This window comes from Mobula birostris, chromosome 5 (genome assembly GCF_030028105.1).
Source record: "Mobula birostris isolate sMobBir1 chromosome 5, sMobBir1.hap1, whole genome shotgun sequence".
NCBI classification, from domain to species: Eukaryota; Metazoa; Chordata; class Chondrichthyes; order Myliobatiformes; family Myliobatidae; genus Mobula; species Mobula birostris.
Window position 1 is genome coordinate 197,308,381 of NC_092374.1, and position 26,159 is coordinate 197,334,539.

Below are 26,159 nucleotides of genomic sequence, written 5' to 3' on the forward strand. Positions count from 1 at the left end.
AGGCTCTATATCTTCCTTATCCGGAACTCCCGATGACGTGGAAATAATAGAGACGGTGTGGGCCTACCTCAGTGTCGTGACCGCCAGCGGCAGAGGCAGCAACAGCTACTGCAAGGGGGGCCAGAATCAGAACAGGGGCAATGGTCAGAGCCACGTGACTCCAGAACAGATGCTTCAGCTTGGACAGAAGATGGCTCTGCTAGCAGAACTCGATCAAAAGAGGAAGACAAATGACCTGCCTACTCCACAAATCGGGGGTTGGGTCGGTATCCCAGGTTATGGTGGGAAATGTGCCCATATTAAAAACCCTGGACCCCAGCTGAGGTACGAAACATAACTGAAACCCGCAGAGTGCTACGAAAACCAATGGCTCTCCACGACTGGTTGGTCCAGACCTGTCAAATTTTTAACCACTTGCCAGGAGAGATTCAGGCACCTTTAAAAGTAATGTATGGGACCTCGCGGCAGGGGGTAAGTAGTAGATTTCCGGAGATTTGCAAAGGACTACGAGGGGTCTGGGCCCCCCGGCAGGGCAAAAATGGGATGAGGATGATGGGAATCCCACTGTGGAAAGAGACCAGTGGCTAGAAAAGGCAAAGGATGCTATTCTTGCAGGAGCTAGACTGCACAATGAAATTGGAGAAGTCACTAGCAACAGAAAAAAGAAGAGGTTATTACCAATTTTAATGCGAGATTTAAAGACACCTGGGAGTCCAGTGCGGGAATACCCCTGGCCGGGAATGGCCCGCTGGCTGTACTGACCCTCCTGAACTGTCTCCAGCCAGAGGTAACACACTCCTTTAAATTGACCAATTTAGAATGGCAGCATAAAGGATTTATTACATCTTCGGGGGAAACCTATACAACATGCTTAAGAATTTGTTGCAAGCAGTGCAGTTGCCCAAGCTAATTGCTGCCATTCAGTACGAAGCTCACACTAATGCTTCAGACCCCAATGCCCCGGGTAATGCAGCCGCCGATACGGCTGCTAACAGGGCCGCCATGGATGAGAGAGCAATGCAAGCACACGTGCAAGTGCGATGCACTCCAATAGCTCCTACTCCCGCTTTTCAAATCTGGTTGTGGCTCAGGAAGGGGCTCCAGAAAACGCAGGAGAAATCTGGATCATAGGGATCCAGAAGGGGTATGGAGTCATTCTGAGAGCCACCCTGTATGTCTGAGAAATTTCCTACATGCCCTTGTACGAGTAAGCCACGGGAAAGGTCATGTAGGAAAATGGGGAATTATATATCAAGTACAGCTGTGGCTCGCACCAGTGGATTGACAACTTAGGCCAGGCAAGTGGAGAGAAGCTGTGAAATAACAGAGGAAAATCACCTGCTAAATTTGATCACTTGCCACTAGCTGAGGTGCCGTTTGCTAATTTACAGATAGATTTTGTACACATGCCTGCTACTGGGGGTTACCAGTACCTACTAGTAATCGTGGGTATGTTTTCCAAATGGGTAGAAGCCTGTCCATCTAGGAAGGATGATACGGGAACTGTGGTAAAGACCTTGATGAAAGAGATCACTCCCAGGTTTGGGGTGCCATAGACATTTGATAGTGACCGGGGGACTCACTTTACAATTAAACTAACCAAGGGATTGGGCCAAGCGTAAGGCTTTACTTGGGAGTATCATCTCCCATATCAGGCCCAGTCCTCAGAATTAGTAGAAAAAATGAATGGAGTATTAAAAGGTACATTAACTAAAGTATGCCAGAAAACTGGGCTAAAGTACTATGATTTTACATACTCTGAGGAATCAAGTGAATCGGAAATCTAAATTTGGGGCCTCCGTCGGTCAGAGTTGACCATGGGTATTGCGTCTTAGCGGTCTAGATACACAAGCCTGGGCTGTACAATATGGAGGGCAACCTGTTGCCCATGTAGCAAGCTCTCCCTCTCCATGTATCAGATCAACACAAAGGTACGGCAGAGACCGATACAGTTTGGTGCTAGCGGTGTCGCAGGAGTTGCCGGTCAACATTGAACTCAATGCAGGACTACCTCAGGGACTCCAGCTCTGGATTTGTCCCTCAGGGTTTACGCCCAAAGCCTTCCCCATGAGCGGGTACAGCCACAAGGCAGCGGAGGTTTGAGATCAGAGCTTTTCTTCTAGATGAGCTGCCAACCACGACCAACGAGCACCATCTGCCCAAAGCGACTGGTTTTAAGGTGCCAGTAACCCACTTTTACCCTTCTTCTATCAGTAGAAACAGTTCTGCCGGGCTTAGTAGCTAAGCCACACGTGAAGGTCAGGAGTTGGACTTGGTTGTCAGAGGCTATTAGAGGCGCACGCCATTGGAAGCATTTTATAGGCAGTGGGAACTTGTTCCCATTATCACCCCTGGCTATAACAACCATAAGGAGCCACAACTAAATTGTGGTTAAATTACGCCATTCTAAGTGTTAATGGGACAATGAAAGCCAGCCGGATCCTGATTATCTTTAACAAGTGCCCAAACCTCCCTTGTCTACACCGATGAGAAAAGTGTTGAAATTGTTAATTCTTGGGCAAAGCCACAAGATTGAATCAGGGGCAAGTGGCTGCTGAACTACCTCAGCCGGGAGAAGAAAATACTCGTCTCTCTAAGCCGGGAGACTATGTGTATGTGAAAATGCTTAAGAAAGGCTCTTTCTTCTAGGTGGAAGGAGCCCTATCGGGTGATCCTGGTAACAAGAACTGCAGTGCAGGTGGAAGGGAAGCCCGACTGGATAGACGGAACCAAGTGCAGGTTTTCTTCTCCTGAGGAAAAGAAGATGAAAGTCTGACTCAAGAAAGCTTCGTTGTTGACATTCAGACTGTTGAGTGTATTAAATTGGGAACAGCTTATAATACTTACCTAAACTTAGATTATGAATATCCTAGTTGGAGTAATGTGCCTAGTTGGGTGTGGATGGCCATACGCACCCATGCTGGGTTAGGAGATAAGGGATATAAGAAGGTGCTGCAAGTTTTGGATACCACAATGTGGGGCTATAACTACTCTATACATGGCCCCAGATGGGCACAGTCAGGGGGATGGATTGTTTGTGATCTGGGGAAGAAAGGCACGAGGAATACTACTGATATGGGTGGAAAGTTCTTTAATACTGTCTGGAATTGGGCTAACAAGGATACACGGAATTCTTATTTCTCCTGTTAACCGAACACAACCCATCCCCCTAGACTTACGATGTACAAAACACAGGGTAGCGCCTGTTGGTGCAAGGAGAAGGGAACGCGGGTGGCAGGGAGAAGTGAGTGCGACACCAACAAAACTGATTGGACCTGCTCTGCTCCCACTACAACGACCGCTCCTCCCTCGCCAAACAACACCTAGCGGATATGCCGAAGAGGAGAATATCCCTGGTTGCCCGTTGACTGGTGTGGGTGCTGTATCCAGGGTACGTAGTACCAATTATTCGATTGATAACTCAGCTAGAAGAGCATCCTCCTAGAAGGAGAGTGTGAAACAAATACGCAAGTTAGGAGAGGAATTCCATGACTATAATCCTCCTGACAACAGTGGTGCAATACAGACTGATACTGGTATTGAACGTGTGTCCCAGCCTGAACCCACAGGGATGTTTCCAAAGGTGAAGTTGGAATCCTTTGATCCTGAGTATGAAGATGCTTGTTTAAACATACTGCCTCTGCCCCCAGATTTTGAAGCCCTTTATCCGGAAGCAGTGAAGCTGATCGGGCGATCAGTCAGGAGGGAACTGTGGCAGACAGTGAAACCTGAGGGCGAAGGGTCGACCGAATCATGGGGGTAGTGTGATACAAAGTAGAATGGGTCTGTCTTACCTGCACTAACTAAAAACGGATCTTGTGGTTAGTGGGCAGCCGCTGACCTTCTGCCTGGAAGGCCTCAGGACTAACGGTTTGTTTCCGTGGTTAATGTGGAACTGGCTGTGTACGTGGGAATCCCAGGTCTAATTTTGTGTAAGGTACGGGAAATCTGCTGATACCTAACAGGTCTGAATGAGAGCTGTGACCTCTGCAAACTGCTGAATTCCACGTACCCTAATGTATAGAAGACCATGCTTATACTTGCTTCGGCAGAGCCGTAGACCTTGTAAGGGACAGCTCTCCGTGATCACGTAATGAAGTAATTAAACCGAATACCGGGGTCTGAGTCTTTGTTAAAGTCTGACTGGCGGCTGCAGTTTCCTCTGACGACTCTCAATCGGCAGTGTTTTTTCACTTTTAAGGTAGGACATACCTGGACATCTTGTACAGTTCTGGGTCGCTGGTCTTGAACGCCACAGATCTAGCCCTCAGCAGATGACAAATCTCCTGGTTCACCCCGGTTAAGGTGTCGCCATTAAGGGGGCGACTGTGTGCAGCTCCAATGGAAAGCAGCAAGTATTCCCATTTAGGACTACTGCAGCTGAAATCTGCTTCACCTCACCGCCTTTTGAAACACATTCTATTACCACAGATAATTGGACCCAAACTCAATTGATAACCAGTCAGATCGATAACTGTGTTTGTGACATTGCATGACAAAGACTTTTCTCACCCTGGACATTCCCAATTTTCCTCCCTCCCATCAGGAATAAGACACAAAAGCCTGAAAACATGTACCACTCAAGGACAGATTATATCCCACTATTTAAGACAATTGAACATCCCCAATGAACTCTTAACCTCACAATCTGGCCTATAATTTCCTTTCTTTTGCCTTCCTTCCTTCTTAAAGAGTGGAGTGACATTTGCAATCTTCCAGTCCTCCAGGACCATGCCAGAATCAAGTGATTCTTGAAAGATCACGACCGATGCATCCGTTATCTCTTCAGCAACCTCTCTCAGGACTCTGGGGTGTAGTCCATCTCATCCAGGTGATTTATCATAGAAACATAGAAAACCTATAGCACGATACAGGCCCTTCAGCCCACAAAGCTGTGCCGTACATGTCCTTACCTGAGAAATTACCTAGGGTTACCCATAGCTCTCTATTTTTCTGAGCTCCGTATACCTCTTAAAAGATCCTATCATATCCGCCTCCACCACTGTCGCCATTCCATACACTCACCACCCTCTTCCTAAAAAAGTTACACCTGACATCTCCTCTGTACCTACTTCCAAGCACCTTAAAAACTGTGCCTTCTCGTGCTAGCCATTTCAGCCCTGGGAAAAAGCCTCAGACTATCCACATGATCAATGCCTCAAAGACCTGTGAGTTTACCTGGCACTTTTACCTTTATAATAACAATGGCACTCATTCTTGCTCCCTGACACTCACGGACCTCTGGCACGCTGCTAGTGTCTTCCACAGTGAAGATTGATGCAAAGTACCCATTAAGTTCATCTGCCATTTCTTTGTCCCCCATTACTACCTCACCAGTATCATTTTCCAGTGGTCCAGTATCAACTCTCACCTCCCTTTTACTCTTGATAATACTGAAAAATCTTTTAGTATCCTGCTTTACATTATTGGCTCGTTTGCTTTCATATTTAATCTTTTCCCTTCTAATAGCTTTTTTTAGTTACCTGGTGTTGGATTTTAAAAGCTTCCCAAGCATCCAACTTCGCACTCACTTTTGCTACCTTATATGCCCTTTCCTTGGTTTTTATGCCATCCTTAACTTCCCTTGTCAGCCACTGTTGTCTAGCTCTGCCATTTCAAAACTTCCTCTGTGGGACAGTCTATCCTGTGCCTTGTGAACTATTCCCAGAAACTTCAGCCATCTCTGCTCTGCCATTATCCTCCCCAGTATCCTCCTCCAATCCACCTGGACACTCCCATGCCTCTGTAATTCCCTCTATTCCACTGTGATCCTGATCCTGATATATGTGAGTTATGCTTCTCCCTCTCAAATTGCAGTATCCAGACAACACAACTAAAGCTGAAGAACTTAAGGTGACTGGAAATATAAATTTTTGTATAGCCAATATATTCTTGGCAGCCAAGCTATATCAAATCAAATCAAGTGTATTTGTCATTCGATTGTCATGGATATAGCGGAACGAGACAGCGTTCCCCTGGGACCAAGGTGCAAAAACATACACATGCATTCAAAACAACGAGAAAGGAGGGAAAAAGAACATAGTCAAGTAAGAAAACAAATTATTGGTCCCAGTTCCTGAGTGCAAATTGATGGTTCCCAGCTGTACAGCGTCATGCTCGTGAACACTGGACCTGTCAAGTCCAACAAGACACCTATGTGTTGGGTTAACACAGAGCACTGGAGTAACCCAGCAAGTCAGGCAGCATCTATGGAGGGGAACTCAGGCTGTCCTGTAACTAGTTACTTAGGGTTATGTCAGTACCCCTGACCAGGGTTACCTCAGTGTTTTGGAGTAGATGGAATAATTTAAATAAGAAAAAAAAACACACTTATTTCAGAAAATCTTGTAGAAATGAATCAGGAGTGTTTTGCTGCACTTTGATCACAGTTCTGAACTCAGAATCAGAATCGGGTTTACCATCACCGGCATATGTCGTGAAATTTGTTAACTTTGCGGCAGCAACTTTGCAATACATGAGAAAAAAATAATTACAGTAAGTGTGTATGTTAGAGGGGAAGAAGCTGTTCCTGAATTTTAAATATAGCTGACAATATATTAGGAATTTTCCTCTAATATCAAACAAATGTGCAGTTTGAAATTGTCCTAGTAACCGGTATTTAGGATATATTAATGTCATTTAAGGTCATTCAAATGGCTGAGCGCTTTGACGATGTCATTTGATCTCATGGCCAGGTTTGTGAATTCATACTGGCCAACGACCGACAAAAACCGTTTGTAATAAAACCGCAACCCTCATTTGCATAGAGGGATTGAAAATACACCCTCGGGTTACAGCCAATCAAAAGACAGCATTTTAACCAATGGGCTTAAAGCATACCGATGACGATCCTCTGCCATACTCACAGCGACACACCGGGCTAATCGGAGAAAACAAAAGGTGGTTTGCATTAAGACCTCATTGGAAGATGGTCTAGGTTTAACAAAATACAGAAACAGCAAAAATAATCAATTCGCACGTGTTAGTTTATTATTTGGCGTCCTTCCGCGCCTTGTCTTTTTATTTTGTTGAGGCTACGGTGCACCTAATTCTGTAACAAGTCTTCTTATCCCTTCCCCTCCTGTCTTCTCCTATCATTTTGGATCTCCCCCTCCCCCCCCCCAAATTTCAAATCCCTTACTCACTCTTCCTTCAGTTAGTCCTGACGAAGGGTCTCGGCCTGAAACGTCGACTGTACCTCTTCCTAGAGATGCTGCCTGGCCTGCTGCGTTCACCAGCAACTTTGATGTGTGTTGCTTCTTTCCAGGATTTTTTTTAAATAGACGGAAAACCGGTAACCCTATTCCAGTACCTTTAGTCCGACTGAATTTAGAATGTTGCTTGGGCACAATTGGCTTTTTATTTGAAATCTCAAATTTATCTCTGCAATGTTGAAACACCATAGTTTAGCCTGGGAATGCCTATCAACCGGGTTTAGATTTGATCGTAACAATAAACACATAAAATAAATCTGTCTAAACCTATAGGTTTTAAACAACTTTTATTCCATTCTTGGCTCAGAAAATATTCTTCAGAAACTAGCCAAACGATCTTTTAACTGTGGGCAACGTGCACAAAGTGCTGGCGGAACTCAGCAGGTAAGGCAGCAACTATGGAAATAAATAAACAGTGAAGACCCTTCACCGTGAACCACTTTAGAATTATAGTGGTTTTTGTAGTACAAACTGTAAAATTACGAGGCGATATGTGTAGCCATTCTGAGAATCATGGCCTTTCACAGTTTTGTCTAATCAACGCATTAATAAAATACTTCAGATGCACGAAGTTGAATTAAGAGTCCATCATATCCGACAATGACAGGAAACCAGTGCGGGAGAGTTTTTATATCAGAATCAGGTTTATTATCACTGGCATGCGACGTGAAATTTGTTAATTTAGCAGGAGCAGTTCAATGCAATACATAATCTAGCAGAGAGAGAAAAAATAATAAACAAGTAAATCAATTACGTATATTGAATAAATTTTTTAAAAAATGCAAAACCAGAAATACTGTATATTTTAAAAAGTGAGGTAGTGTCCAAAGCTTCAATGTCCATTTAGGAATCGGATGGCAGAGGGGAAGAAGCTGTTGCTGAATCACTGAGTGTGTGCCTTCAGGCTTCTGTACCTCCTACCTGATGGTAACAGTGAGAAAAGGGCATATCCTGGGTGCTGGAGGTCCTTAATAATGAACGCTGCCTTTCTGAGACCTTTGAAGTTTGGTTCCTGTGGTACCAAGAAGAGTCACAAACTTGGTTGCAGTCGAAGACAATGACGTCTTCTGTGCCTAGTCATGCTCCTCTTTCTCCACGAAACGATGCACTGCCGCTTTCCTGGCCGTCGGATCGCACTGTAGATCTTACCCACCCAGTTCGCCGGAGCTGGGAGAGGTCTGCCACTTTTTCACTGGGTACGAGACCATCGGATATCCTCGCCTGGTTTAGCTCGCCTGTCGAAGCGGTATACCGGGGTGCAAACAGGTGCTTGGCGCTTCAGGTGAGAGCTGAGTGACCGGCGGGGACCAAACGTGAGTGAGCTGCCCCGGAATGGACACAGCAGGCCCCTGCACCAGAGGCGTTACCTTTCGATGGACAACCCATACGCCACAAAATAAAGAGTACGTGCATTCAGGTTTGATCTTATTTCCAATCTGAGGAATCTGGTCACAAAACCGTTAATTTGAGTGTATTTTCATTTAATTAATTAATTTATTGAACGATTCTAATGACTTCGGAGCTTGCAACTTTATAACTTCTTAACACTAACTTTAACCAATGCCTAACTTAACTTTAATTCCAAATCCAGCTATTATATTTCCCCATCTTCTAACCTTCATAGCCCGGCCTCACACATTAACCTTGCATTCTAATCTTTGACCTTAACTCAACTCCTAATCGCATGACGTCAAAAGCGCAGTGCAGGAGCAATGGTGGTTACATTTCAGTTCTGTGTTTCACTCGTGATTTATTTCACAAATGTATTTGTCATATCGATCTTCCTAAATTTAAGGGTGGGGTTGCGCATTAAACAGTGCAGCGAACTGTGAAAAATAAAGTTATAGATCGTGTTTTAAGGCCAGAAATCTGCCAAGGCAAAACCCACGTTAGCAATAATTGATTTGCCCAGTTGTTTTCATTTCAAACGATCCTCTCAGCCTGTTAAACAAATTTAAAAGCTATCGTAGATGTAAAAACTAGCGTGATGTAATTTTTAGGCGAGGAAGAATGCGTTGTTGGACAGAAAATAGACGGGGATAAATAAAAATCAGAACCACGATGTGTTAAATTTCATCCCTAAAACCCTAAGGTTCGTTATTTTCCTATTGAGAGTCATTTAAAAACGTTAAGTGGATGTCGTTCAAAGTGAGTCGGAATAAATATATAACGAAGTTACGCGTTTTACTTGAACATTATTTTGAGCTTAAACAAATCATAGCTGGAAAGCAACTCAGCACACACAAAATGCTGGAGGAACTTAGCAGGCAAGGCAGCATCTATGGAAAAAAGTACAGTCGACCGGCATCTGCGGATTTTCTCTTGTTTGAAAGTGCATGTCGTTTGTTTACCACAAATGTTTCCGAACTATAGCGTTGCCGAGTCCTTTGACACCCCTCCCCACCCCGCCGTTCACGTTCTTCAACCAGGTCCGGAAGATTGATATCAAATCGAGACGGTGTGATGTGCTGTTTTTTTTTTGCAGAATTCAGTTACTTTATTTGTATGACTGTAAGAGGCAAAGATGCTACCGTAAAGTTGTTGAATTACCTACTCATCTGCGTCTGGCTTGCCGCGAGGGAATTAGATATATTTCTGACCTTATATATGAGGAAACGTGGTTTCTTGAAAGTTTTATTTTCGAAAATGTTTTTAGGGGTTCAGTTACCTCCACCGAACATGCCAAATGCAGAACAGTCATTGCAATGCTTGTGTCTGCTTTAAAGTTTAGGCAAAGGCGTTTGGTAGTTAAAATAACAAATAAAGCAAGAATGCCATTCGTAGAAAGGGTCTTTTTTTTTCAAGAGCTGAGTTCGAGTTAACATGCGTACCTTGTAAATTATGCCGCCCGGCGGTATAGTGGCATCATCACTGGACTTTTCGGCGTATGAACTTGGAATCCGGCCGCTCCTTGACTGCTTTCCATCCGAGTAGTTGCCACCTTAATCGGAAGTGCGTGATCCATCTTTGTTTCTAGTGTCCCTACTGTCGTCGAAAAGGCTGTATTGATCACGTGCTTCAGAAGTTCTTACTGACAGCAGCAGGTATTTTCAACATGTCCATCTGGGGATGAAGGTGGATACTTTGTCGAAAACTTGAGAACCATTGGAATGAAAGGCTGTGATTTGTGCGTATAATGTCCACACCACAGTTGCTATTGGACTTAAATGAATCTTCAACTCATCAGGTTAATTTAGGACTTTTCGGTTAAAAGGGTAGTTGCCATGCCCGAGCTAAGATGTGGAACTCTCCAATCGCGAGGGAATCACAAGAGTTGAGAGATTCGCCCTAGTTCAGGCCGTTGTGACCTCTTATAGCGTCCATTAGTAAAATATTGATTGGGGGTGGTGGTCTTATTATGAAAACAGCAAAATATCTTTGGTTGCGGCAGGATCCTCCGATTTACTCAGCTTTCATGTCGCAAAGTTGGTGTGTTACTGAGGCTATGCTTAGCAGGAGATTTCCCGGTTGCATACGATTTTAAAACAATAGGTCCCTGTGGAATATGAGTCTCAACTCTTCCTCTGCAAGTCTGAGGCTTAACAGGAGACGAAGTATCGAAAAGGTGCGACATTCTAACCGGGAAAATGGGAGGAGCCTATTCCTTTGAGGTGTCACAGCGCAATGATGGAGTGTTAGGAAAGACACCAGAGCGTTTCTAAACTCCAAATCATGGCTTAGTCGACTAATTGTGCAGGGTGGGAAGTGTACGACAGGCGCGGCTTTCTGAGTGCTCGATTTTGAGCTGAACGCGAGCCACTTTCGGAGAGGAAAAAGCACAACCGCGCCGCTTCGGGCTGTACCGGGAGGCCGGTTGTGTCTACCGCGTCCGCGCCGCCGCTTTAACCGCCGCCCCGCCGGGGCGGTGCCGTCATTGGAGCCGCAGCTGCGGGGCGGAAGCAACGCGAGTGGGCGGCTACTGAATGGCAGATTCGGAAGTGGTGGGCACCGACGTCTCTGCTGCGACGGCCCCGGCACCGCCACCACCTGCTGTCCCGTCTCCTTCCGACGAGGCAGCGGTGCTGGACATTGCGGCGGCCGTGAAAAAGAAGCGGAGGCAGTACCGGCACAGGAAGTTTGGCTGTACGGTGGCCGAGCATATCATGAAGGCAGTGGCATCCACCAGGGAGCGCCGCCGGGTCTCGGTGGCCGCTATGAAGAAAGCGCTGTCGCCCAGCGACTATAACTTGGCCCGCAGTAACTCGCGGGTTAGTCGAACTGTGCGCAGCCCGCCCAGCAAAGGACCGCTGGAGCAAACGGCGGGCTGTGACGCCTTGGGCTCGGCCAAGCTCGGCAACAGTCCGGAGGAAACGACGGCAGCCACCCCCAAGGTGGCCAGGAAGTCCCGAAGACCGAGGGCAACAGGCAGGAAGAGGTGCCAGCGGGTGAAGAGACTGGACAGGCACCGTAGAAAGTACGGCGCCGTGAAAAAGTCGACCCGCTGGAAAGGCACCCGGGTGAAGAAAGTGTTGGCGAGCCGCCGGGGCTCGAGAAAGCCCAGGAAGTCTGCGAAGAGCCCATTAGAGTGCGAACCCAACAGATTTGGATCTGAAACCGACTCCATCCAAACACAATGACTCAGACAAGAGCTGAAACAGTTTATATTATGTTAACCTGACGTAACCGACATATGTGCTAATGATTTTTTTGATCAAATAAAAAGAAAATAAATCGTGTATAGTTGTTTACTTGTGTTTAGAAACACCTAACAAAAATGATTAAGGTTCACTCCACCTCTCCCTTCTCTTTGCAGACATAAATTATCAAACTTGCTAATTATCGCTTCTCAGTAACCTTACCAATTCTATCTCTACTGCACGTTTCCTGTGACTATAATTTCCCTTTTACTGCTTGGGTCTTCATTACGAAAGTAGGTTCAAATTAAGGAAAGGAAAATTCAGAACTATTATGAAATGCTTCAACTGAAGGGATTTTAATTTTTTATTGAATAAAGAATAAACCAATAGAGGTTTTAAACTCAATCCATGAAAGCTCTTCAGAATAACGCTGAAATTTTCCTTTCCGAAATTGGAACCAACCTTTGTAATGAAGATTTGAGACTGCAGAAGCTGGAAAACTCGAGCAACACACAAAACGCTAGAGTAACTCAGCAATATAGGCAGCATCTATAGAGGGAAATGGGGAGTCGACGTTTCACGCCAAGACCGTGCCGATCAGGATCTCGGCCCAAAACGTCCATTGTCCATTTTCCTCCACAGCTGCTGCCGGATCTGTTCCTCCAACAGTTTTTTTGTGTGTTGCTGCCTTCATATGATTCAGGTTGAAATATTAAATGTACAATTTCATAAGTTTTCACTGCATTTCAATCTAATATGATTCGTTTATGTTGAATTTAACAATTTTCTAGACATGTTTAATTATACACGACGCGTTAAGTTCTCAAATTGATTTTTTTTTAACCCGTGTTACCCAGCTGCATCTGCACTCTTCCAGTAAGAAAGAGTCGCTGATTTAAAATAAGATGGGCAGATTCTGAATTGTGGTCGTACTGTTCCTCCCCCCCCCCATAGAAAAATTTGCCAAGAACAATCGTAGTCGTGGAAAGACCATGATCGCCTACGTCATACGAGACGGCAGATACAGTAACGAAAGACGAACAGTTAATAAGTTTCATCAAATCCAGAAGACACCCACATCCATACATAAAAGTTGCTTCCATTAGACTTTCGTTTGATCTGCACTATGACCGAGTAAGTTAGAACAAAGCGTTTTGTCCCCGAATATTTTGTATCTCGTACAAAGAAATGAGCTGGATATACAAGAGATGTGGATGCTAGCGTCTTGGGGGCGGTTAATAAAAACAAACTGCTTTAGTGCCGCGCCGATTGAGCAGCATCTGCGGAAGGAAATAGATAATCAACGTTTAGTTAGAAATTAGATGCAGTTTTTATGAACAGGCCACCCGAGTTGGAAAATGGCGGGATTTAGTCTTGGATATCATGAATGCAGTCAAATTTTGTTCGTGACGAGATCTGATACAGACACGGTCCAAATCAGAGTCCAGGGATGGCTCCTTTATGTTGACACATTCGCTTTAGTTGTTGGATACCTGCGGCATATTGCAGAGCCGGCAGGAAAATGTTTCGGGACGTCTTGCTGTAGCCATTCATTGATGCACAACTGCTTTCGCCTTTCGACCATAAAACCATAAACAACTTAAGCATCGGTCTCCCCAGCGCTGACGTGATTGAACTTGCGGGCGGCTCGAGTTGGTTCATCGTGGCTCCATTAAAGGCAGACGGGAACGGTGCTTAAAAAAAAGCTTGATTTGTCAAATGTAGGTCGAAACTTAAAGTGAAATGCGTCGTTTCCGTCAGATCATAACAGCGAGGATTGTGCTGGGGCAGCTCGCAAGTGTCGCCAGGCTGCCAGCGCCACAACTCACGAATCCTAGCAGTAAGCCTTTGGAGTGTGGGAGCATCCGGAGCGGTCCAAAGACGAGTATTTTCTACGAACATACAAAAGATGATTCACTTATAAAAATACATACAGTAAGAGGGGGTCACAAAACTAGCAACGATTTCAAATTAAAATAAAGATCTTCTTCTTCATGTGCCCTGCGCGTTACACGCTTGGGTGATCATGGCTCTCCGCATCGAACGATCCCTCGCAGCGTCAGTGATATCTCGCACACTTAGTTAGATCTGTTAGTTAAAATAAAAATACTATTTCAGGACATTCAAGCGCTTGCGGGGGCCCATTGCTGACGGAACTTCCCCCTAACCCCGTGCCCATAGAGACTGCATGCTCCTTATCCAAGTGCTGCCTGGCCGTGCTCGAATCTCGCCCCCAGATACTTCATTTTCTCCAATATAAGAATGAGGGACTTTATTAATTTAAATTAGTTGTTGTCTGTTTCAATCAAATAAAACTAACCTGGCGCTGCTTTAAGTGTATTGAAAAGTTTAATGTGGACAAAGTGCCTTGTCTCTTTTAAAAGTTTTTTTTTAAATTTTGAACATATGACATATGTTAGCACATTTAAATAAGATTTTTAGAAATTGGGCCCTTTTCTAAGGAAGGATGAATTGTCCCTGAAGAGGGTCCAAAGGAGGTAAACGGAAATGAAAAGCTTAACATGTTCTATGCGGAGTGTTTAATGACCCTGGGCCTGTATTGGATGGTGTTCAGAAGAAGAGTGGAGTCTCCTTGAAATCTATTGATTACTGAAAGGCCTGGATAGACTGGACGAGGAGAGAATGTTTCCATTATTAGAAGTCTAGGATCAGAAGGCATAGCCCCAAAATCAAAAAGTGTCCTTTGGAATTGCAACTAGCAGGGATTTCTTCAGACAGAGCGTGGTGAATCATAGAATTGATGGCTCCAGAGGCGAAGACGTTGGGTTTATTAAAGTCCGAGGATGATGGATTCTTCATTGGTAAGGAGGTTAAGGGTTACATGGATAGAGAGGAGAATGGGTTGATTCAGTGTTAGAGCAGATTCAATGGGTTGAGTGGCTTGATGATGCTCTGATATCTCACCGCTTTATAATCTGTTTTTGACATCAGGCTTGCATTCATTCCACTTATAGTGACAGCTAAAGATCTGTCTGCTTTGGGTTCAGATGTCCCGGCCCAAGGGCGACACGGTAGCATTTTATTTCTTACATCCATCTCACAAGACGAGGGAGTAAAAATCTTCATGTTGTGTCTCTGTCACAACGTACAAGCAATAGGGAAGAGAAATGTGGGAGGGTATTGCCCAACACTAGGATTGTTTCGTATTCATGTATGTACAGTCAGACACAATGTACAGATGGACACACAATCAGATCACTGTGCTTTGATAAATCTGATGGCTTGGTGATAGAAGGTGTCCTGGCCTTCATGCTGCGGTACCGTTTGCCAGATAGAAGCAGCTGCAACAGTTTGTGGTTGAGGTGACTGGAGTCTCTCATGATCCTCTGGACCCTTTTTACCCGCAGCTGCACATGTTTCGATGTAAATACAAATAAATCTATAAAGCTTAACATCAAGCGTTTTTTTTAACCTTTGGTCATTTGCCATCTAGTTGCTTCTCCTTTAAAACAGATGTACAGAATTTGTCTATAAGGTATTGTCCTGTCCAATTCCTATTTACTAAGACCATAAGACAAAATGGCAGAATTATGCCATTCGATCATGGCAGATTTTTATATTCCCCATTCTCCTCCTTCTCTCTGTGACGCCTGACACCCTCACTGATCAAGAATCTATCAATCTCCGCTTCAAATATGACCAGTGACTTGGCCTACAGAGCCACCTGTGGAAATTAACCACCACCCACTAGCGAAAGAAATTCCTTCTCATCTCTGTTCTTAAGGTATGTATCTCCATCCTGAGGCTCTGCCCGCTGGTTCCGAACATAATTAGTGAGAATCGCAACACCTTTTTAACAATCGTAACTGCAATACTAATCAGAATCAGGTTTACTATCACTCAGATACTGTACATCAGGATATTTGTTGTTTTGCAGCAGCAGTACAGTGCAATACTTAAAAATACTATAAAATATAATAGGAAATACAGTATATATTCAAAACGTAAATAAATTGAGCATTATTTTCATGGGTTCATCGCCTGTTCAGGAATCTGATGGCAGGCGGGAAGAAGCTGTTCCTAAGATGTTGAGTGTGTGTCTTCAGTCTCCTCCTGATGGTAATAATATGAAGATGGTGGTGGGGGGTCCTTCGATCGTAGAACGGTACAGCAGAAGAACAGGCCCTTCAGCTAGCAATCAAATGGCCAACTAAACTAATCTTTTCTTCCATTTTCCTCACGTTCATCTGCCTATCTAAATGTCTCTTCAAAATTCCCTAATGTTCCATACCTGCCTTCACCACCACCCCAGGCAGCGTTTTCCAGGCATCCACCACTCGCCCACTATAGAAAAAAAGTGCCCCTCGCACCTTAAGACCATAAGGAACAGGAGCATTTGGCCTGTAATTAGGCCATTTGGCCCATCGAGTCTGCTCTGCCATTTCATCATGGCTGATCCAATTTTCCTCTCAGCCCCAATATCTTGCCTTCTCGCCCCCCGTATCCTTTCATTACCTGACCAATCAACAATCTATCGATCTCTGCCTTAAATATACATAAAGACTTGGCATCCACAGCTTCCTGTGGCAATAAGTTCCTCAGATTCACTGCTCTCTGGCTAAAGGTATTCCTCCTCATCTCTGTTCAAAAAAGGACACACCTCTGATCTGAGGCTGAGTCCTCTGGTATTAGATTCTCCCACTATAGAAAACATCCTCTCCACATCCACTCTATCAAGGCCTTTCACCATTCGATAGGTTTCAATTAGGTCATTGCTCATCCATCTGAATTCCAGCGAACTTCTTTGAAATTAACCCCTCTCACCTTAACTGCAATGCCCTCTGGTATTTCAACCGGGGGGGGGGATATTTTCTGTCTATCTGTGTCTCTCATAACCTTATAAACCTCGATCAGATCTCCCCTCAGCCTCCGCCACTCCAGAGAAAACAACCCAAGTTTGCCCAACCTCTCGTTATACCAGATGAGAAAGGCGGTGGGGGCGCGATGGAGATGAAGGTAGATGTCAATGCCAGGAGGAAATAACAGTCAGGAACAAAGATAGATACGATGGGGCAGATAGTTTGAACTTTGTTTATTTTAATGCCAGGAGTATTATAGGTAAAGGTGATGAACTATGATCTTCTCCGTGGATTGTCGCCTTGTCGTGGTGGAGAAGCTTGTGTGGTTCTGAGATCCCAAGAGCGATGCCATCTGGAGCTATGCTCCTGGTAGGGTCACCCATGGCGGTAAGGTCGAGGGTGAGGTCCCTGACAAAGAACAATCCAACCAAGACCTCAATGGTGGAACAGGCGGATGAAGTTACTTCGAACTCAACGGCTGTGAAGGCGGATGAAGACTACAACAAATCCATCAGCTCCAATCGTCGTGGTTTCCGTGCCATTGGAATCAGTTGGTTGATTTGTGAAGTATTGTGTGCTTCTTGGAGTGCAACATCAAGTACAAGTTAAACAAATACACGCACAGGCGTCTTCACTATGTGGGCCACTTCTTCAGAACGAAGACCATCATCCTCGACCTCGAGGGACAGCCACGACGACGACAACGACGAACTACGATATTGAGACCATTACATGTAAGTATTTTCTCATTGGTTTAATTGGAAGGAGCTTGTACTCCTTCCCCTCTATAAATAGGAATGGAGTTTTTCTAATTTTGGGGTATAAATCAGAAACGGGCTTATTACCACCAGCACATGTCGTGAAATAGGTTTTCTGTGCAGCAGCAATACATTATAATAGAAAGAAACTGTCAATTACAGTAAATAGTGAAATTAAATAAGTTTGTAAAAATAGAAGTAAGGAAGTAGTGAGGTAGAGGGGGAAAGGCCATCCTGAATCGTTGAGTGTGTGACTTCAGGTTTCTGAACCTCCTTCCTGCTGAGTAATCAGAACAAGGCAGAAAAGTAGTTGGTTTATGCTAGGTGGCATCTTTCATTTCTCTTTCCTTCAGGTAGTAGACCCCGTCACTGTTCTGTTCCTGTTCTATCAACTCTTAATAAACAATCATGACATAACAAGTTTTATACCTCATTCATGACTTCTTAAATAACATTGGATTTAAACACCAAAATCTATCAAGCACAAGCAGCAACAGCAAAGCAAACCCTGCCTCTCCCTCCTATATGCTAATGTATACACAAGGACAGTTGTCCAAACCCAGCACAGGCTATCTTCAGCCTATAGCCTCCAGCGGACTTGGACTTGCAGACATTAGGCATCACGCGAACATCGATTTCTCCAAATTCTGGTAATTTTCCCGCTCCCCTTTCCTTTTTCTCTGGACACCGCTTACCTCTCCTCTTCTCCTCGTCTACCTGTCACACCCCCTTGGTGCTCTTCCTCCTTCCCTTTCGCCATGGGCCATACTCCACTCCAGCCCTTTACCTTTTCCACCTACTACCTCCCCAGATTCTTCCTTCACACCCCGCCCCCACCTTGCCTCACCTATCGCTTTCTAGCTTGTACTCCTTCCCCTCCGCCCATCTTCTTATTCCGGCCTCTCCCCTGTTCCTTTCCAGCCCTGAAGAAGGGTCTTGGCCCTAAATGTCGACTGTTTATTCTTCTCCATAGATGCTGCCCCATCTGCTGAGTTCCTCCAGCGTTGTGTGTGTGTTGCTCTGGATTTTCAGCATCTGCAGAATCCCTAGTGCTGCTTTAATACTTTGATAATCTTACAGCACGATTAGCGAGCTATGAAATTACAGAGAAAGTGTAACCTGAGCCCGCAGCATGTCCAAACTGAAGCAACGAACACAAAATGCCGGGGAAACTCAGCAGGCCAGGCAGCATCTGTGGAAAAGAGTGAACAGCTCCAGGCTGAGGCCCCTCATCAGGACTGGGAAAAAAAGATGAGAAGTTTGAGCAAGAAGGTTGGGGCGGGGGGGAGAGAAGTACAAGATGGTAGGTTAAAGGTGAGGGGGGAATGGTGAAGTAAAGAGCTGGGAAGCTCACAGCTGAAAGAGATAAAAGGCTGGAGAAGGATCTGATAGGAGAGGGTAAAAAGACCATGGAAGAAAGCGAAGAGGAGTTGCGCCAGAGGGAGGTGGTGGGCAGGTAAGGAGATAGGATGAGCGACTGAAACAGGAGTGGGAAAGGTGAGGCGGGGGGCAATTGCCGGAAGCTCGAGAAATCGACGTTCATGTCTTCAGGTCAAAGGGTATCTAGACGGAATATAAGGTGTTGCTCCTCCAGCCTGAGCGTGGCCTCATAGCGGCAGTATGGAGGTGATCATGGACTGACATGTCGGAATAGGAATGGGAAGTAGCATTGATGTTGGTGGCCTGTCTGCTGCTTGGAATTCCAGCATCTGCAGATTTTCTCGTCTGTGTCCAAACTGAAGATGAGGTGTTGCTCTTTGAACGATGAACGGCAACCACACACAGACAGCCGGGAGTGCGAGTGGGTGTGGGGCTTCCCACCTCCCGGAAGCACGTGACATTCGGCCACGTGGCACCGTGGAGTTGTTTCCATGGCGTCCGCTTTGAGGGCTGATAAGAGGCCGCTGCCGCCGGACGGGTTCGGTGGTGGCCCCGGTTAGGCGGCGTCGGTGTGGCGTCTGTAAGCTCTGTGGATGCGCCACTCGCACCTTTGCTAATGGCTGCGGGTCAGCAGCCCCGAGGCAGCAAGGCAAAGCGAAAGGAGAATCGCCCACGTCCCGGTAAGGGAATCCGTCGACCGTGGCCGGGCACATCATGGACGCTGTCCAATCAACGCCACGGTGTCTCCCTGCTCGCCGTCAAGAAGGCGCTGTCGGCCGCCGGTTACGATGTGCCCCGCATCAATTCACGGGTGAATCAAATGGTTCGGAACCTGGTGGCTGATGGCATGTTGGTGCAAACGGCTGGCACGGGGGCCTCGGGTTCTTTCAAGATCAACTGGCAGCTCCAGGTAGTTAAAGGGGCGGCGGGTAAGTCCTTCCAGACCCGAAAACGTGGTGCGCCCACCTCGAAAGTTAAGGGTGCGGTGCGCAAGCCCTGGAGGAAGAACGCCCTTCGCAGAGTAAAGCCTATGAACCAAGGCCGGTGCTCATAAGAGACGAACCGGCAAGGCGACAGTTCCCAAGGGTAAACAGCCAGGGAGGTGTCTAAAAATGCCCCGTCTTCTGACGGTCGGCAACACGGCCGAGAAGAGCAAAGCTCCGAAGCGGAAACATATCCAAGAATGAACGCCAAAACGGCTCTTTTAAGAGCCACTGTCTCTTTCGCACAGAAATTGCCCTATGGGTTACAGATACATTTCTATAGGAAGAAGCACATTTAAAGCAATAAAATATACGAAACCAAAATAAATATGCCCAGTTTACTCAAACTTACGTCACCATTCACTATATTCTGTGCAAGCTCACTATAATTCTGATCTTTATGTAGTTAAATATTTGGCCTCCACCCTCAGAGGATTTCAGAGAAGCGTTGTGCTGAAGATTGTGCGTAGCTCTATTAAATGCCCAGCCACAGAAAACTTCGTGATTCCCACAAGTAATAACTCAGCATCTACCCTGTGAAAGATACTGTATATTTCGATATGGTTATTTCCCATTCATCTGAGCGTTAAGGAGTACAAGCCCAAACTGCCTAGATTTCACAGGACAAAGCTCATACGATGAAAACGGCTCTAAAAATGAAGCTAAGGGTCTCGGCCCAAACGTTGTATGTACCTTCTTTTCCATAGATGCCGCCTCCAGCATTTTGTGCGTGTTCCTAATAAATTGATGACGTTAATGGTTCAGTTTAAGGAGTCGCACAAATTGAAATGATTCTTGAATACATCATTTTCATGCTAACCACCAAGCACAAATTTACACTAATCCTAAACCAATCTCACGATTTTCTCCACTCTTTGCTCTAAATTCCCTTCAATTCTTTCGACTACTTATGACGAGGGCAATTTCCAGTGACCAATTAATGTACCAATGTCTTTGGCACATTGGAGGAAACAGGATCACCGGGGGAGGGGGAGGGGGAGATCTCGTGCAGTGAAGCGAAGAATATATAAAATCCTCATCGATTTCGAAAGGCCAGGATTGAACCTGGGTCTCTAGAACTACGAGGCAGCAGATCTACTAGCAACATCACTTTTATTACCCTAAGATCGATTACCGAAAAACCTGAATATTCCTAAACAACTTTAATATTTACAGTATTCTCGGATATGTTTCCAGTCACAGCCTTCGCAATATTTTGAGCTTGGAGTAATTTTAGTAGGGGGTTTCTGAAGGATTTAAACTGTATTGGTTAGAGAGGCCGTGATCTCTCCCTCTCCCCCTCCCCCTCCCTCCCTCTCTCTCTCTCTCCCTCTTTCTCTCCCTCCCTCTCTCCTGAGATTCTTTCACACCGAATTTCTTACAAAGCAAACGCTATCGGACGGGTGAAGTAGTGACACCAGAGCACGTCCGTTCAGAGGTTTGCACAAAGTAACCAATCGGAACGGACAATCTGCCATCCTTCATTTGCATCGTGCTTTGATTTTTACACAGCTCTGTAGAGAGAAGCAGCGGACTGAGTATTGCTTGATTTTTGGTGTGTAAGTCAGCAAGATATACGCAATGCCAACTGCTGTTTCAGGTTCTACCAGCGTTACGGCAGGCGGAGGTAAAGGCGCCGTTTCGAAAAAGGACTCTAAGAAAACTGCTATGAAAATGAGCAAGAAAGGCGATAAGAAGCACAGGAGGAGCAGGAAGGAGAGCTACAGCATCTATATCTACAAAGTACTGAAGCAGGTTCACCCAGACACTGGTATTTCTTCCAAGGCTATGAGTGTCATCCACTCATTCGTCAGCGACATCTTCGAGCGTATTGCGTCCGAGGCTTCCCGTCTGGTGCATTACACCCGTCGCCAGACCATCTCCTCCCGAGAGATCCAGAGCGCCGTCCGTCTTCTGCTTCCTGCGGAACTGGCCAAACACGCCGTCTCTGAAGGCACGAAAGCCGTCACCAAATATACCAGCTCCAAGTAGCTTACCCTTGAAAGATACGATTAAATCGCCAAACGGCTGTTTTAAGAGTCACTCATCCAGTCCAAAACGCGGCTATACCTACAGTATGAGTAATACATATTTAAGCATCGATTCCTGGAGTCAAACGACAGGCCTGATCAAGGACAAACAATGAAATTTTCTGAAAATTCACGACGGCCAAATGCTCTATTTAAAAAAACTGGATGTTTGTAGTTCAGTGAGTTAATTGATAAAAATGTATTGGTTGGAGAGGCAGTGACGCGAACTGTCACAAATTTAGTTGGGATCGTCTAAAGGAGCAGTTAGTCTATTGATTAGAGAGTTAATGACGCAGACGGAGGAGATTAACTAACTGAATATTTCCAATATGTTCCTTCTTTAGAATCCATCATCAGTATCCTCTGCACAGAAGCTACCTGGTCGAATCATAAGACACGTTGATACCCTTCAGGCGATAAATGACATGAGTTTGATTGTAACTTCCAAAAAGGATTTGAATAGAGGGGAAAAAATGCAGAGAAAGTAGCATCTATGACAAATTGCAGCACACCATCACAAGCCAGTATCGTCATGATTGGCCAAAGGGCCGTTGCTTTGTAATTCCATATCCGTAGTCAACTCCAGTGGAGCGATAAGCAGACAGAGAGAAGACAATGTACAGTTTTTATTTATTAAATATTGTCCTTTGTTGTATTTTCTGTCTAAGCACTGTGAATTGGTTACTGTCGTATCTTTCCATTACGCAGATTTAATTAAAATTCATCGTACAACAAAGTATTACAGTTGCTAGATTCTGAAATAAAACAGAAAATGCTGAAAGTACTCTTTTGCTGGTTTGATCTCTCTTGACTTAACTGCTCCTTTTTTGCTCCCTTCTTTCCCCTCACCCACAGCCCCCTCACTATTCCTCATCTTAACCCAGTTTTCTCTCCAAACATTCTCAATTCATGTAAAAGGCCATCGATTTAAACAAAGTGTTTTCATCTCCCAATGTTAGTATTTCTTTTATTTGTAATGTTAGCTCACTGTAAAGACGGTCAGGGGGTGTATTTTCGTCCTAAACATTATTTTAAAATGTTTTTCCCTCTCTCTCTTGCTCTCGCATTCCCAAACGCTATCGGGCGGGTGAAGTAGTGACACCAGAGTCAGTCCATCCAGAAATTTGTACAAAGTAACCAATCGGAACGGACAATCTGCCATCCTTCATTTGCATCGTGCTTTGATTATTTGCATAGCTCTGTATATATAAGAGAGAAGCAGCCGATTGCGTGTTACTTGATTTTTGGTGTGTAAGTCAGCAAGAGTTACGCAATGCCAACTGCTGTTTCGGGTTCTACCAGCGTCACGGCAGTCGGAGGTAAAGGCGCCTTTTTGAAAAAGGGCTCTAAGAAAACTGCTATGAAAATGAGCAGGAAAGGCAGTAGGAAGCGCAGGAGGAGCAGGAAGGAGAGCTACAGCATCTATATCTACAAAGTACTGAAGCAGGTTCACCCAGACACCGGTATCTCTTCCAAGGCCATGAGTGTCATCCACTCATTTGTCAGCGACATCTTCGAGCGTATTGCGTCCGAGGCTTCCCGTCTGGTGCATTACACCCGTCGCCAGACCATCTCCTCCCGAGAGGTCCAGAGCGCCGTCCGTCTTCTGCTTCCTGGGGAACTGGCCAAACACGCCGTCTCTGAAGGCACGAAAGCCGTCACCAAATATACCAGCTCCAAGTAGCTTACCCTTGAAAGATGCGATTAGATCGCCAAACGGCTCTTTTAAGAGCCACTCATCCAGTCCAAACAGCGGCTATACCTACAGTATGAGTAATACATATTTAAGCATCGAGTCCTGGAGTCAAATAACAGCGCCCGATCAAAGACAAACGATGCAATTTTCTGAAAATTCACGACGGCCAAATGCTATTTAAAAAACTATGCAGTTCCGTCAGTTAATAGATAAAAAGCATGCTTTCAAAATGCCTTGCTTTTCGTGCGAATGGTTTCTTTAGGGTCCATTGAACCTCAAGTTAGATCATGCCGTTCCCTCGACAACCGGAAAAAAAAGCGGAGCAAGGTATTCACTTATGTTTGCTGAGTGATTTTTATTTACCTGACGTATGATTTAAAATGGATTTGTTGGTATGGAATTTGAAAAATATCGGTTTTGATTTTATTATTTTATAATATTTATTATGTTATAAATAGCAGTGGACAGGCATGCGCAAAATTAATCGGCTACTGAATTCATTGATGTCCTCATCCAGGTCCGCTGTCGTATTATGTTACATTGATTCGTAACAGATTTACAATGGGCTGCAATTACTTAACTAGAGAAAGAAAATTTCCGACCAGTTCCTGCAATTTCGACCTTCTCAATCTTTGCAGAGGGCAAGATTGCCCATATTGCCAGTACAGCCTTCGCAATATTTTGAGCTTGCATTAATTTTAGTAGGGGGTTTCTGAAGAACTTTAACTGTATTGGTTGGAGAGGCAGTGACGCGAACTGTCACAAATTTAGCAGGGACCGTCTAAAAGAGCACTTAGTCTGTATTGATTAGAGAGTTAATGACGCAGACGGAGATTAACTAACTAAATATTTCCAAGCAACACACACAAAATGCTGCTGTGTGTGTGTGTTGCTTGAATTTCCAGCATCTGCAGATTTCCTCGTGTTTGCGTTTTTAAATATTTCCAATATGTCCCTTCTTCAGAATTCATCATCAGTATCCTCTGCACAGAAGCTACCTGGCCGAATCATAAGACACGTTGCGGCCCTTCAGGCGATAAATGACCTGAGTTTGATTGCAACTTCCAAAAGGGATTTGAATAGAGGGAAAAAATGCAGGGAAAGTAGCATCTATGACAAATTGCAGCACACCATCACAAGCCAGTATCGGCATGTTTGGCCAAAGGGCCGTTGCTTTATGATTCCATATCCCGTAGTCAACTCCAGCGGGGCGATAAGCAGACAGAGAAGACAATGTACAGTTTTTATTTATTAGGTATTGTCCTTTGTTGTATTTTCTGTCTAAGCAATGTGAATTGGTTACTGTCGTATCTTTCCATTACGCAGATTTAATTAAAATTCATCGTAAAACAAAGTATTGCAGTTGCTAGATTCTGAAATAAAATAGAAAATGCTGAAAATACTCCTTTGTTGGTTTGATCTCTTTTGACTTAACTACTCCTTTTTTGCTCCCTTCTTTCTCCTCACCCACAGCCCCCTCACTATTCCTCATCTTATCCCAATTTTCTCTCCAAACATTCTCAATTCATGAAAAAGGCCATCGATTTAAACAAAACGTTTTCATCCCCCAATCATGAGAAATGTTAGTATCTCCCAATGTTAGTATTTCTGTTATTTGTAATGTTAATTCATTGTAAAGATGGTCAGGGGTTGTATTTTCGTCCTAAACATTACCTTAATTTTTCTCTCTCTCTCTCCTGAGATTCTTTCACACCGAATTTCTTGCAAAGCAAACGCTATCGGGCGGGTGAAGTAGTGACACCAGAGCACGTCCGTTCAGAGGTTTGTACAAAGTAACCAATCGGAACGGACAATCTGCCATCCTTCATTTGCATCGTGCTTTGATTATTTGCATAGCTCTGTATATATAAGAGAGAAGCAGCCGATTGCGTATTGCTTGATTTTTGGTGTGTAAGTCAGCAAGAGTTACACAATGCCAACTACTGTTTCGGGTACTACCAGCGTTACGGCAGGCGGAGGTAAAGGCGCCGTTTCGAAAAAGGGCTCTAAGAAAACTGCTATGAAAATGAGCAGGAAAGGCGATAAGAAGCACAGGAAGAGCAGGAAGGAGAGCTACAGCATCTATATCTACAAAGTACTGAAGCAGGTTCACCCAGACACTGGTATTTCTTCCAAGGCCATGAGTGTCATCCACTCATTCGTCAGCGACATCTTCGAGCGTATTGCGTCCGAGGCTTCCCGTCTGGTGCATTACACCCGTCGTCAGACCATCTCCTCCCGAGAGGTCCAGAGCGCCGTCCGTCTTCTGCTTCCTGGGGAACTGGCCAAACACGCCGTCTCTGAAGGCACGAAAGCCGTCACCAAATATACCAGCTCCAAGTAGCTTACCCTTGAGAGATGCGATTAAATCGCCAAACGGCTCTTTTAAGAGCCACTCATCCAGTCCAAACAGCGGCTATACCTACAGTATGAGTAATAACGTACTCGAGCATCGACTCCTGGAGTCAAACGACAGCGCCTGATCAAAGACAAACAATGCAATTTTCTGAAAATTCACGACGGCCAAATGCTCTATTCAAAAAACTAGTTCAATGAGTTAATTGATAAAAATCATGCTTTCAAAATGCTTTAATTTTATTTGCTTTTCCCGCGAATGGTTTCTTTAGGGTCCATTGAACCTCAAGTTAGATCATGCCGTTCCCTCGACAACCGGAAGAAAAAGCGGGGCAAGGTATTCACT

The 26,159-nt window shown here is 44.9% G+C and overlaps 3 protein-coding genes across 3 annotated transcripts; all 3 read left to right on the forward strand.

The window, feature by feature from the left end:
• Positions 1–21,313: 21,313 nt before the first annotated feature.
• LOC140198456 (histone H2B type 1-A-like) lies at positions 21,314–21,724 on the forward strand. The gene has a single exon (XM_072259541.1). It carries the CDS (start codon positions 21,314–21,316, stop codon positions 21,722–21,724), a length of 411 nt encoding a protein of 136 aa, XP_072115642.1.
• Positions 21,725–23,035: 1,311 nt separating this feature from the next.
• On the forward strand, positions 23,036–23,446 carry LOC140198457 (histone H2B type 1-A-like). The gene has a single exon (XM_072259542.1). The coding sequence runs from the start codon at positions 23,036–23,038 to the stop codon at positions 23,444–23,446; it is 411 nt and encodes a 136-aa protein (XP_072115643.1).
• Positions 23,447–25,391: 1,945 nt separating this feature from the next.
• On the forward strand, positions 25,392–25,802 carry LOC140198458 (histone H2B type 1-A-like). Its single transcript, XM_072259543.1, has one exon. The coding sequence runs from the start codon at positions 25,392–25,394 to the stop codon at positions 25,800–25,802; it is 411 nt and encodes a 136-aa protein (XP_072115644.1).
• Positions 25,803–26,159: the final 357 nt, after the last annotated feature.

Coding starts and splice junctions, on each gene's coding strand:
- LOC140198456 (XM_072259541.1), top strand. CDS start 21,314: ATGCCAACTGCTGTTTCAGGTTCTACCAGCGTTACGGCAGGCGGAGGT.
- LOC140198457 (XM_072259542.1), top strand. CDS start 23,036: ATGCCAACTGCTGTTTCGGGTTCTACCAGCGTCACGGCAGTCGGAGGT.
- LOC140198458 (XM_072259543.1), top strand. CDS start 25,392: ATGCCAACTACTGTTTCGGGTACTACCAGCGTTACGGCAGGCGGAGGT.